The 14,230-nt window shown below is 42.4% G+C and overlaps 1 protein-coding gene across 2 annotated transcripts in view; it reads left to right on the top strand.

Annotated features, from left to right (window-relative positions):
- Nucleotides 1-14,230, top strand: part of MAPKAP1 (MAPK associated protein 1) — a 269,365-nt gene that overhangs the window by 18,457 nt on the left and 236,678 nt on the right. For both annotated transcript variants that reach the window (XM_085882336.1, XM_085882335.1), the window contains exon 2: nt 12,834-12,923. In XM_085882336.1, the coding sequence (XP_085738462.1) occupies nt 12,834-12,923 (90 nt within the window). The remainder of the gene's footprint in view (nt 1-12,833; nt 12,924-14,230) is intronic.

The following is a 14,230-nucleotide window of genomic DNA, read 5'->3' as shown; positions in this document are numbered from 1 at the left end:
CTTACTGATCCACCCCACTTCCTGATTCACTATCTCCACCTCTTCCAACCTTCTCTCTCTCATTTTCGTCATTCATCAGCTCCTCAAAGTACTCCATCCACCTTCTCAACACACTCTCCTCGCTCGTTAGCACATTCCCATTTGCGTCCTTTATCACCCGAACCTGCAGCACATCATTCCCAGCTCGGTCCCTCTGTCTTGCCAATCGGTATAAATCCTTTTCCCCTTCCTTTGTATCAAACTTCTCATACAGCTCGCCATATGCCTTTTCCTTAGCCTTTGCCACCTCTCCCTTCGACTTGCACCGCCACTCCTTGTACTCCTGTCTACTTTCTTCATCTCTCTGGCTATCCCACTTCTTTTTCGCCAACCCCTTCTTCTTTATACTTTCTTGTACTTCCTCGTTCCACCACCAAGTCTCCTTATCTTCCTTCCTCTGTCCAGATGTCACACCAAGTACCTTCCTAGCTATCTCCCTCACCACTTCTGCTGTAGTTGCTCAATCATCCCACACCTCTTTACCACCATCCAACACCTGTCTCGCCTCCTCCCAAAATTCCACGCAAGTCTTCCTCCTTCAGCTTCCACCATCTGGTCCTTGGTTCAGCCCTCACTCTCTTCCTCAACCTCACCTCCAAAATCATCCTACAGACCACCAATCGATGCCGTCGAGCTACACTCTCCCCTGCCACCACCTTGCAGTCTCTAATCTCTTTCAGGTTGCATCTCCTGCTTAAGATGTAATCCACCTGTGTGCACTTTCCTCCACTCTTGTACGTCACCCTGTGTTCCTCCTTCTTCTTGAAATACGTATTTACCACTGCCATTTCCATTCTTTTTGCAAACTCTACCACCATTTTCTCTTCCACATTTCTCTTGTTGAGACCGTACCTAGCCATCACCTCCTCATCGTCTTTATTCCCTTCCCCAACATGCCCATTGAAATCTGCTCCAATCACCACTCTTTCATCCTTGGATACACCCTCCACCACTTCATCTAACTCACTCCAGAAATCTTTATACTCCATCTCACACCCCATATGTGGGGAATATGCACTGATGACATTCATCATCACCCCTTCAATTTCCAACTTCACACTCATCACTCGGTCAGACACTCTCCTCACGTCCAATACCCTCTTGACATAATCCTCCTTCAGGATTACCCCGACACCATTTCTCCTCCCATCACACCATGGTAGAACAGTTTGAAACCACCTCCAATGCTCCGAGCCTTACTCCCCATCCACTTGGTCTCTTGTACACACAGTATGTCCACCTTTCTTCTCTCCATCATATAAGCCAACTCTCGCCCTTTTCCAGTCATCGTCCCAACATTCAGAGTTCCAACTCTCACCTCCACACTTCTACCCTTCCCCCTCTCCCACTGCCTTTGGACACGCCTTCCCCGTCTCCTTCTCCTCCTTTGCCCAGCAGTAACAATTTCCACCGGTACCCTGCTGACCAACAGTACCGGTGGCGGTTGTTGGTAACCTGGGCCTCGACCGATCCGGTATGGAAATCCGTTTTATTGTCCGCATATTGATTTGGCATAGGTTTTTACACTGGATGCCCTTCCTGACGCAACCCTGGTCGCCTCTAACGACACACAGAGATATGGTACACCTATTCTAACCGGGGCATACACCAGGCCCAGTACACTGGTACTCGTTTTGCCGACCTCGGAAGGATGACAGGCTGAGTCAACCCCCTGGTGTATTAATTCAGTGCCCCAACGGGGCTTGAACTCAGGACCTTTTGGATCCCGAGCCGCTGCCCTAACCACTGTGCCAACACCAGGCCTGCCTGTACCACGTGACCTATGACATCATAATTATCATTAAAAAAAATTATACAGCAGGAGCCACTCATATTCTGAAAATTTTGTGTCCATCGGACTAACAGTTGCAGAGGAATAAAAAAATAAATACTGATCAGATCAAGCATTGTATTTGTCAAATTATGACGTCTTTATGAAGGCACCGATGACATCATCATCAACATATCTTATTCCCCATTGGGAGGACTTGACAATGAGCCATGTTTCAATTTTTTCCATTGAGTGGTTTGGGGGATATAGAGGTGTAACGTTTTTCCAAGATAGTGTCCGTACCACGTGATCTATGCCGTCAAAATTATGAATAAAACATTTATACAGGCGGAGGCACTCATATGGTAAAATTTCGTGTTAATCGGACCAACAGTTTCCAAGAAAATGAATTTTAGAAATGCAGACACGCACGTACGCCACACGTACGCCACATGTACGCCTGCAACCGAATACCTAACCCTGCTTTTCGCTTTGCAAGCGCAGGGTAATGACTTGACACCTATACAATACTTGGATCCAGACACCCGAAGAAAGACACAAAGAGTTTGGGTAGAGCGGTAGAGAAGGTAGAATTTGATGAAAGAATGGGGATTTTTCTGCACACCTTCAGCAACCTCAATTGAGGAAACTGGCCTGCTGTTCAGCCCCAGTCGTATGGGGAAACTGCGGGAGTCCTGATGTGAGGTGAGGGCAGAATGGTGTCTCTGAAAAAGCGTGGCCTTGTCCTTGGTGCTGAAAAGGCACGCCGAGTCTGTTTATGTATCCCAGTCTATGTCAGTGAGCTGGGTCTACTCCACCCCCTCAGGGAGAGCCCGCATCCCTTCCCTCTGTCACTTTTCATCTTTGCCACTGGCCTCCCCGTGCTACTTTGTGTTTCAAGCTCTGGCTTTGCTGCATAGCGACCAAGTGCGATCACTGCAACCAAGTCCCCACCACCCCCTCTCTGCTTCCCGGTGAGCCTTGAACTCCCATCATCCCTACCTCTCCTGTCACTTGATGTCTGGCCTTAGCTGTTATTTACTCTATTTTATTATTAGTCAGGTATCTATGGATTGTTGATGCAATTCCTTCAAATATATAAAGTGGAACTGTCTCTGTCCTGAATGCCAATTTTGTTTTCTTTAGTTGATCCATAAATCTTTTTCCCTTACCACGGCTCCCACTCTTCATGCGTAGAATACGCTTTACAGTGGAGAATGGTTTCTTTCTCCTCTACACTTCAGCTTTCTTCATTGAAATTTCTTTTCTGGAGCTTCAGTTTTAGCTCACCTGGAACTTAGTTCCGGGGAGCTTATGGGATGGTGCGTCATCCGTCCGCCCATCCGTCCACAAATTCTATCAACTTCTCTGAAACTACACATACGATTTCAATGAAACTTTACCACCACGTTCATCACCGTGGATATACCAAAGTTTGTTCATGGCATTAAAAAAGTGGGCCCGAAGGGGGTTTATGGAGGTTTCCCCCCAAAAAGAGGTATACATTTGCTTTCTATTCAGAAACTACACGTGCAATGCTGATGAAACTTGACCACAACCTTCATCACCCGTGATGTACTAAAGTTTGTTCACAGCATCAAAAAAAAATTGGGGTCTGAAGGGGGGTCTACGGAGGCTGTTTAGGGAGGGGGGTGTTGCCCACCCTAAAGAGGTACTTGCTTTCTTATCAGATGCGACACATGCAATTCTGATGAAACTTGACCACAACCTTCATCACCCATGGTGTACCAAAGCTTGTTCATGACATTAGAAAATCGGGCTCTAAGGTAGTGTCAGGGGTTTGCCCCCCAAAATATGTATTTGCTTTTTTTCTCCAAAACTACAAGCACAATTTCGATGAAACTTGACCACAACCTTTATCATCACTCGTGATGTACCAAAGTTTGTTCACGGCATTAATAAAAAATTCCATTGGTATTTACTTTCTTCTCCGTTACATATTTTGTGGATCATCCATGCCTACCAGTGGTTCCCTGGTTTTCTTCTTCAGGTGCTATCAGGTGAGCATCCAGGGGTATTGCCCCTATTTTGTTGAATTTTCCGAGACAGGTAGCATCTTTCCAGCTTCTCACCTCAGTGCAGATCCCTGTCTTCCTGTGAGAAGATCTACTCCACTAAAATAATTGCAGTCTTTATTATTTACAGTGCACATTCCAGATGTTTGGTGTGGCTGCACAAACACAGGGCTCCATCTGGAAGGGGGTCTGTGTATTTTTATTCACAATTTTCTTCTCGCATTTTTTTTTTCTGAACACCTGATTTGTCTCTCCCTGATGCCACACCCTTGGTGCTCAGGTGAGGATTTCTCCCTCCGGGATGTGCCGTTCGACGGCCGGACCAGGGCGGGAGCAACATCATATCGCTTAGGGCTTACCTCCCTCTTGCCTCCATGGCTCACAAAACCAGCGATGTTTGTTGCCAGCTTCACGGCACAAAAGTTCTCTGGGGCTCCAGGCAGTCCATCAGAGACATGGTGATTCGCAGAGCACCAGCCTCGATCCACAGGCCACAAGGCCGCGTGCACTTCACAGTGACCCATGCCTCCACGTTCAATCGAGCCTCTCCTGTCCTCTCAATCGAGATCTTGAAGAGCGAGGAAGCCACCTTCCTCGCTCTCCAAGATCTCATCCCTGATGTCCAGGGCTCCATGCGGTTTTCCGGAGACACGACCAGCTACAAAATATTCTCTCGATAGCATGCGTACCTCTAACTATGCATGCCTTGTGGTGGCCCACTCCTCTGCCTTCTAGCGAGCCTCTCTCCCTCGTTCATACCGCCAGCCTCATTTCCACAACTTCAGCACTCCCTCTTGCATCTCCCTATGTGTGTGTTTTTTATGTTGCAACTTCTCTATGAGCCTTAGACCCTGTAGAAAAGTAAAATAATAATCATTCTAAAACGCTCTCAATATCTTGATGCTCCTCTGTGCTGTTTGCCAGATGTAGTGACTCGGATCTTCACAAAATATTCCACAATGGTATATTTCATTCATCCATTCCTCAGGTCCACGTAAATGGTGGTGTGTGGCCAGTTGACATCTTCCTGCAATTTAGATAGATATTTTCCAACTCCTCAGATTTGTTAGTAATTAGTGCAAGGTTTCACTTGCACTAATGTTCATACATGGCAGTCACATGCTGCGCTGGCTGATAAATATGTGCAGGAGGAGGATGATTCTGTATTGGAGCAGGTTTTACTGCTGGAGGTGCACGTCGTCGTGCATTATCATCATCATAATCTGCTGGGGTCTTGCAATGAGCTTTGTTGTTGCACCTCCTCTTTGGATGTGAAGAAGCTCATGCCTGACATACAATGTCAGGCACCAGTCAAACAGTTTTTATGGACAAATAATGTCCTGCATGCTTGCTTGTAGCAAGAGCAATAAAAACATTGTTGCTCTTCCTACAAGGTATTTTGCACTTTCACCAATCCCCATCACATAAGGTTTTTTTTTTGTCATGAGTTGTGGCATAAAGTGTCATTGTAAATTGAGACCAAAGTTGGTCTTGTGTTTTAAATTGGACAATTTCGTGAAATTATTGTTCTGATTGGCTGTCCTATCACTGATATATTTTACTCAGGTCATTTGGGGTAAAGCTCCTTTGATGTGTGACGAGGATACCTTGATGAAGCTGTGCACTGGTGGCATTGTGTTTGAGTTGGACACTAATCACACACTGCAGGCGGATCTTTTAACCTGGGTCGATGTCTCTGCCTTTGTCTAGAATCTAGATCTTTAATTGATTATCTTTGTGGCGTCCACCCCCGGTACGTGCCAACCTCACATTCTTGCTGCATCTGGGGTTTCACACCAGAATTTTAGAAGAAGCTCATTTCTGTTTCAGTCGGACCTTCTTGTTATGCAACCACACATTTGTACCTTTCTTTTTCACAAATTCAGTCGCCGAGGCTGCTCTAAGCAGTAGTAAATGTCTATCTGGATCATGTAATTCCAATAGTAGCATAAGGTCTCTCCTTTTGCATCGGAACATCTTGAGCATGGCGACTCTTCTCCACAAGGTGACCTTCAACAGAACAGGTCTCCACGTTATTAGTCAGTGACGATCATATACATCTGTAAAAATAATAAATAACAATACAATTGATGTACAGAGTTCCGATCCAGATCCGGCCTATCGGTGGGATACAAAACGTAAGCTGTTCAGCCTGGTGGAGGTGCTCTTCCGAGTTTATTGTGCTCTACCGAGTCTAGTTCTTGTTGTAATCCTGAATCATCCCAGATATTATTTGCCTGTGCAATTGCACAGAAATCTCAGATGTTGAAGTAATTGTTAATTTTCAACCTTTGTTTTTTTTTTAACTGCACTTCTAGTATCCCAAACCACACTTGGGATCCACCTGGGTCTAGTAATTTGTCATTCTTGTCTTGCACAAATCATTCTTGATACTGTGCAGTGTTGGACTACAACACATTATTTTATTGGTACAAGGTCCTGTGTTGAGGTGTTGAGCACAGCTGTTGGTGATGAGTTAAATTTCTCCACAAAAGTAGGGCCTTTGAAGCGGTAATCTTGGCGATGAAAACCCGGTGCGTTCTTGTTGTGCATGTTCTGCGATAACGTCCACTGTTTAGCCTTTCCATTATCTTCATCATGCCCGATGTTGGCTGAATGGCTAGAGTGGTCGGCTTGGGATCCGAGTGTCCTGAGTTCAAATCCCGCTTGGCTGTTGAATGAATACCAGGTGGGGTTCACTCAGCCTGTCATCCTTCTGACGTCAGCAAAAGTGAGTGCCAGCTTGCTGGTATCCTGTGTTGGAGTGGCGACCCGTCCAGGATTGTGCCCAATAGCCAAGGAGACTGCTTAAGCAGCACCAACGCTCTGCATAGAGTATGGTCTCAATGGATGGATTATCTTCATCCTCGATCTTTCATACGAATCCGACAATGAAAATTTGGAGGTTCATGCACTAACGACAAAGACGTCTGTCACGGTCCGAATTGGCTGGGCTGGGAGAGGGAGATTTGGCCGATAACCGACATCGCGTAATTCCACTGCTGGCATTATTGAGAGTACAGCAGCGACAGCATGAGGACCAAGGTACACTTTAAACACAAATAACTTTCTTTAAAATACAACTTCACTCTTCCATATCTACTTTAGATATGCTTTAACCCTTCTGTGTTTACTTTCACTATGCTTGGGCATAACCTTGCTTTTGTCCTATTGTTGACCTCCGCCATCGAAGATCGGAGGTTACTGTTTTCACCCCTTTCTGTTTGTTTGTTTGTTTGTTTGTTTGTGAACAGTATCACGGAAAAACTCGACAGATTTCGACGAAACTTGGGGGGGGGGGTTGGGTATGGTTCAAGGATCATGCCATTAGATTTTGGACTTGTCCAAAATCCAATATGGCCGCTATGGCGGCCATTTTGAAAAAATATTTGAATTTTTTTTTTGTATTTCTACATGTTTTAAATGATTTGCAACCCCCCCCCAAAAAAAAAATTGTTAGAGAAAAAAAACATTTTGCAACTTTCTTTCAACAAAATTTCCATTTTTTTTTTTTTTTTGCATTTCCACATGTTATAAGTGATTGCAACAAAAAAAAACATGCCAAAATTATAATTGTGGCTGATTTTGGAACTTCAGGTGGATATACCCACGTAAAATCAATTTCTGTCTCAAAGAATCGAGTTATGACGAATGAATTGCGTATGTAAAAGTTAAAAGTAAAAGGGAAAGTTGTAAACTATAACTCTGTGAGCACTGTTGACGTCAAATTGAATGAATAGGATATCAGGTTCACTTGAGTGACCCAGCAGTATTGGCGGCGGAGGTTTTGCACTCTACCGAGTGCTCCCCCTCTAGTTTGTTTGTTTGTTTGTTACTTATGAAATCTTTAGATTTCGGAAGTATATTGATGATTTCCGTTTCTGTTTGTTTGTTTGTGTGTTTGTTACTTACGAAATCTAAAGATTTCATAAGTATATTGATCAGTTCCGTTTCTATTTGTTACTTACGAAATCTAAGGATTTCGTAAGTATATTGATGACTTCCGTTTCTGTTTGTTTGTTTGTTTGTTTGTTTGTTTGTAGGCACGATAACTCGAGAACGGAAGAAGCTAGCAATGTCAAATTACACCACGTGATTCAGGAGGGTGATGGCTAGTGCTGATTAGATTTTGGTCAAAATCGGTCAAAGGTCAAGGTCACAGTGAGGTCAAACATAATTCCGTAAATTCATGTGGAGAAATGGAGATGTTTTGCTTCGCTCGACGTTACGAGTTAGTTTTAACTTCGATTTTTGCGATTGCTTAGGACGCTTAAAACTCGGTTGTCGAAATTCTGGAACAGCAATGAATAACTGATATTTATATATATATATATATATATATATATATATATATATATATAATAAATAATAAGTCTTTTATCAGATTCTTCTGAAAAGTAATACACCTATAATCTGGCATAACCTGCTGGTACTGAATCACTTTTTTAAAAATAAAAACAAAAAAATGGAATTTTTATAAGAAATCTTGTTTTTGTATGGGACTCATTATCTGCAAACAACAGTGTAAAACCGTAGACCACAATGAATTCAGTATTCAAGCTCCCCTTGGGCTTTTGACTGATTCATGCTTTTATTAGACAAGGTCAGAGGTCAAGTTGACGATTTCGTAAGTACCAGTCTATGACTGCTTGCTTGTTTGTTTGTTTGTTTGTTTGTTTGTAGGCACGATAACTTGAGAACGGAAGAAGCTACCAATGTCAAATTACACCACGTGATTCAGGAGGGTGATGGCAAGTGCTGATTAGATTTTGGTCAAAATCGGTCAAAGGTCAAGGTCACAGTGAGGTGAAACATAATTCCGTAAATTCATGTGGAGAAATGGAGTATTTTTGCTTCGCTCGACGTTACGAGTTCGTTTTAACTTCGATTTTAATTTTGTCTTCGGTTTTTGCGATCGCTCAGGACGCTTAAAACTTAGTTGTCGAAATTCTGGTAAAAATCGGATGTTTTGGAGACGTTTTAAGATTGTATTAAAAATATTTCACTCGACGCGTCACGGGTCGTCCCATGATGCAGTGCGCTCGAGCAGACGCGTCGTTGAGTTACGTTAAGGTATAATATAATTGCGTGGAGAAATGGAGATTTTTGCTTCGGTCGACGTTACGATTTTTGATGGTTTGACACAGAATCATCGTAGAAACTTCTGGTTTGCGTCGCTACCTTCTCGAGAGACAGCTTTTATTATCCAAGGTCAGAGGTCAAGTTGACGATTTCGTAAGTACCAGTCTCTGACTGCTTGTTTGTTTGTTACTTACGAAATCTAAAGATTTCGTAAGTACATTGATGACTTCCGTTTGTTATTTACAAAATCTAAAGATTTTGTAAGTATATTGATGCCTTCCGTTTCTGTTTGTTTGTTTGTTTGTCGGCACAATAACTCGAGAACGGAAGAAGCAACCAATGTCAAATTACACCACGTGATTCAGGAGGGTGATGGCTGGTGCTGATTAGATTTTGGTCAAAATCGGTCAAAGGTGAAGGTCACGGTGAGGTCAAATATTCGATTTTTTATGGTTTGGAACAGATAACTCGAGAACGGAAGAAGCTAGCAATGTCAAATTACACCACGTGATTCAGGAGGCTGATGGCTAGTGCTGATTCGATTTTGGTCAAAATCGGTCAAAGGTCAAAGTCACAGTGAGGTCAAACATCCAAAAAATGATAACTCCAGAACGGAAGAAGCTTCCAATGTCAAATTACACTACGTGGTTCAGGAGGGTGGTGGCTAGTGCTGAATCGATTTTGGTCAAAATCGGTCAAAGGTCAAGGTCACAGTGAGGTCAAACATCCAAAACATTCGATTGTTGATGGTTTGGTACAGAAAATCATCGTAGAAACTTCTGGTTTTTGTCGCTACCTTCTCAAGAGACAGCTTTTATGAGACAAGGTCAGAGGTCAAGTTGACGATTTCGTAAGTACCAGTCTATGACTGCTTGTTTGTTTGTTTGTTTGTTTGTAGGCACGATAACTCGAGAACGGAAGAACCTACCAATGTCAAATTACACCACGTGATTCAGGGGGTTGATGGCTCGTGCTGATTAGATTTTGCTCAAAATCGGTCAAAGGTCAAGGTCACAGTGAGGTCAGACATAATTCCGTAAATTCATGTGGAGAAATGGAGTATTTTTGCTTCGCTCGACGTTACGAGTTCGTTTTAACTTCGATTTTAATTTTGTCTTCGGTTTTTGCGATCGCTTCGGACGCTTAAAACTCGGTTGTCGAAATTCTGGTAAAAATCGGATGTTTTGGAGACGTTTTAAGATTGTATAAAAAATATTTCACTCGACGCGTCACGGGTCGTCCCATGATGCAGTGCGCTCGAGCAGACGCGTCGTTGAGTTACGTTCAGGTATAATATAATTGCGTGGAGAAATGGAGATTTTTGCTTCCGTCGACGTTAGGATTTTTGATGGTTTGATACAGAATCATCGTAGAAACTTCTGGTTTGCTTCGCTACCTTCTCGAGAGACAGCTTTTATTATACAAGGTCAGAGGTCAAGTTGACGATTTCGTAAGTACCAGTCTATGACTGCTTGTTTGTTTGTTTGTTTGTTTGTATGTTTGTTTGTTTGTTTGTTTGTTTGTAGGCACGATAACTCGAGAACGGAAGAAGCGACGAATGTCAAATTGCACCACGTAATTCAGGAGGGTGATGGCTCGTGCTGATTAGATTTTGGTCAAAATCGGTCACAGGTCAAGGTCACAGTGAGGTCAAACATCCAAAAAATGATAACTCGAGAACGGAAGAAGCTACCAATGTCAAATTACACCACATGATTCAGGAGGTTGGTGGCTCGCGCTGATTAGATTTTGGTTAAAATCGGTCAAAGGTCAAGGTCACAGTGAGGTCAAACATCCAAAACATTCGATTTTTGATGGTTTGGAACAGAATCATCGTAGAAACTTCTGGTTTGTGTCGCTACCTTCTCGAGAGACAGCTTTTATTAGACAAGGTTAGAGGTCAAGTTGACGATTTCGTAAGTACCAGTCTATGACTGCTTGTTTGTTTGTTTGTTTGTTTGTGAACAGTATTACGGAAAAACTCCTCGACGGATTTCAACGAAACATGGTGGGGGGGGGGGTTAGGTATGGTCCAAGGATCATGCCATTAGATTTTGGAATTGGTCCCCCCCCCAATTTTTTTTTTTTGCATTTCTACATGTTTTAAGTGATTTCCACCCCCCCCCCCACCCACAAAAAAATTGTATGATGAAAAAAAAAAATTGAAAATTTTTTTTCAACAAAATTTCGATGTTTTTTTTTTTTTGCATTTCTACATGTTATAAGTGATTTCCAACAAAAAAAAAACATGGCAAAATTATAATTGCGGCTGATTTTGGAACTTCAGGTGGATATACCCACGTAAAATCAATTTCTGTCTCAATGAATCCAGTTATGACGAATGAATTGAGTATGTAAAAGGGAAAGTTGTAAACTATAACTCTGTGAGCACTGTTGACATCAAATTGAATGAATAGGATATCAGGTTCACTTGAGTGACCGAGCAGTATTGGCGGCGGAGGTTTTGCACTCTACTGAGTGCTCCCCCTCTAGTTTGTATTTGTTTTCTTCCCCAAGAGAAAAAATTGAATAAACATGGCTCAATTGTAAAATGCCTGTTCAGTTTGGCTTGTAACATATAGTTCAAGATGGAAAGGAATCATGACAACAATGTTCCTCCATTGTAATTTAATTGTTGGAAAAACATTCCTTTGGATAATATTGTAGGTGAGAATGATGTGAGGCTAAAAAAATCTTCAAAACAAGTTTATTTTAACATAGTACTTATGAGTCTTGCCATCTGCATTCCGTTTGATATCGTTCATATATTTTGATAAAACCCTTTGGGATTTCATTTGATATGCCTTGTTTTATTCGAAACCGATTGCTTTTTTTGCTGAAATACTTGTTATTTCATGCCTGTTACCACGATGACCCGGACCAACAATGCTCTCCAGTGGTGTTTCTTCTTGTCTTTGGTATCAAGTGAGTTGAATTTCTCGAAATGGATTTGGCTTTATTAGATGGATTGCAACACTATGTCGCAGATAGACTCATTTGGATTTTTTTTTTTCACAAGCTTACATTCTGTGCTTTTGTCATTTGAGAATATGCCGTCTTTTGAAGGTGGAAGTGACATTTTTAAAAGTACAATTACTGAAGCGAACCTTCCCACCTATAAAGGAAAAGTTGAAAGATGGCACAAAGTTCCACCAGGAATGACCTAATGTTAAATTTTGAGTTAAAAAAATATTTTGTTTTGTCTCCTGTGACTCCAAGTCCCCTTAATCTGGGGCATGAACCGGGGATCAAATCCCCAAAATCATAACATATTTCACGCGTCCCCCCAATGTTGTTTGCATTAACAAAGTTTCATTAAAAAAAAAACGTTTAAAAGTTTGCCTGTAATTGCAAATTTATGCCTGGTGTTGGCTTAATGGTTAGGGTGGTGGGTTTGGGATTCTTAGCTCCTGAGTTCAAATCCCACTTGGCCATTTAAGTAATTCTAGGTGGGGTTGACAGCCGGTCATCCTCCGAGGTCGGCAAAATGAGTACCAGCTTGCTGGGATGATTGAGCCATTCGAGTATCCTGTGTCGGAGTGGCGACCCATCCAGGATTGTGTCCAATAGCCCAGGAGACTGCTTAGGCAGCACCAACACTACAGAGTATGGTCTCAATGGATAGAATTGTATTTTTGGAATGTGACCCTGTTGACTCTGTCCCAGGGGGTGGGGCCAAAAATTATACTGCTCTCATACCTTTTTGCAATGTTGTGATCATAACTAACAAGTTTGGTGAATTTCTGCACAACTGTTTAGTAGGAGATAGCGTGGTGGACAGACAGACAGATGGAGCTGATTACAATATCTCCCCCCATTGTTTTATTTTCAAAATGAATGGGGTAACAAATGATAGCATTCATTGTTCTTTTATATGACCTCCTCTCATGGCTTTCATTACTCAGCACAACGGTTGGAGAGATTGAGAAAAGAGCGCCAGAATCAAGTGAAATGCAAGAACGTGCCTTGGAAAGACGTTTCATCAAATATGTCCGGTGAGAAACATTTTGCTTTTGATCGCAGTTCTGTTTCTGCTCGAGGACGCCCTTTGTAAAATTCCACTTTTGAACCGTCTCCACCGGCAAGTCGGGTCATGACAGGGCACCCGATGTGACATCCTCGTGGACAGAGAGAACTATTCTTCCACACAGTTTCATTTCTATTCAAGCTTTTGCAGCATCATTACGCATCCCTACACATTACACATCCATAACTGGATGTTCTGGATACAGCTGTGAAGTGAATGCACCCCGAGTGTGACTTGTACCGATAATCCACGTGTGTATACATGTCGTATGTGCCTGTCATTTGAAAATTGCGACCCGTTTGTTCAGCTGTAGTGATCCGCATGTAACATTTGACGTTCCGTGCTTTGTTGTACGCCACAGATGATGAGTTGTACTGTCGTTTGTGGAAATTAGCTGCCGAATTCCATCACCATTAATATTCCCATTGAGTTTTCCTGTTATACATCATCTGTGGGGATTGGGTGATTATGCTTGCTTTCCCGTTCCTGATGCTATGTTCTATCGACTGCTTTACTGTTCATTTCATGATAACATTTTTAAAGTCGGTATTTCCTCCATTTTTTTGACATCAGGAAGATGATATCCGATCCCAGCTCATATGAAAAGACTCACACACACACACACACACACACACACACACACACACACACACACACACACACACACACACACACACATCGACATATCTTGCATATACAGCATGAAGCCACATGTAAAAATGACAGGCCTTGTGGAATAAAATGAATTGCCCATTAAAATATAAAGATTGTATAACACTTGATCCAAGAGGCAGCATGTTAGTTAGCTTTTGAGGTTGTTTTACATCAATAATGGATCCAGGAAATGAAATGGGGAAAAGAGGGGGAGGGGAGATGTTATTGTCAGTAGGGGGGTTTATTGTAGGTACTGAAGAAGGAAACAAACATCATTTTTCACGACGTAACACTCAAATGTCCATATCACATGCGACCTCGACATCACTAAAGGCCAATGTTATGATAAAGCAGAAACAATATATTTTGCTCTTCTTTGGTTTGTGCATCGAGGAAGCAAGCAGAGTGAAGTCCACAAAGTTAGAATCTTCGCTGCATCCAGGAAAGATGCAAATCGTTCTTGACGATCCTCCAAAACACGGATCTGTAGTGGTGATGAGGGGGTTGGGCATAACTATTTTAGTTTAATGTTTATGATTGAAGCCTCTCCTGGTGGACATTTTGAACTGAGAGATTATGAAAAGGAAAATCACAATCTTTTGAAGAATATGGAAGTGCAGC

Source organism: Eptatretus burgeri, chromosome 5, assembly GCF_056783735.1.
Source record: "Eptatretus burgeri isolate ZD-2024b chromosome 5, Ebu_testis_v1, whole genome shotgun sequence".
NCBI classification, from domain to species: Eukaryota; Metazoa; Chordata; class Myxini; order Myxiniformes; family Myxinidae; genus Eptatretus; species Eptatretus burgeri.
The sequence above is the reverse complement of the archived record's forward strand: the minus strand, read 5'-3'. Positions and strand labels throughout refer to the sequence as shown.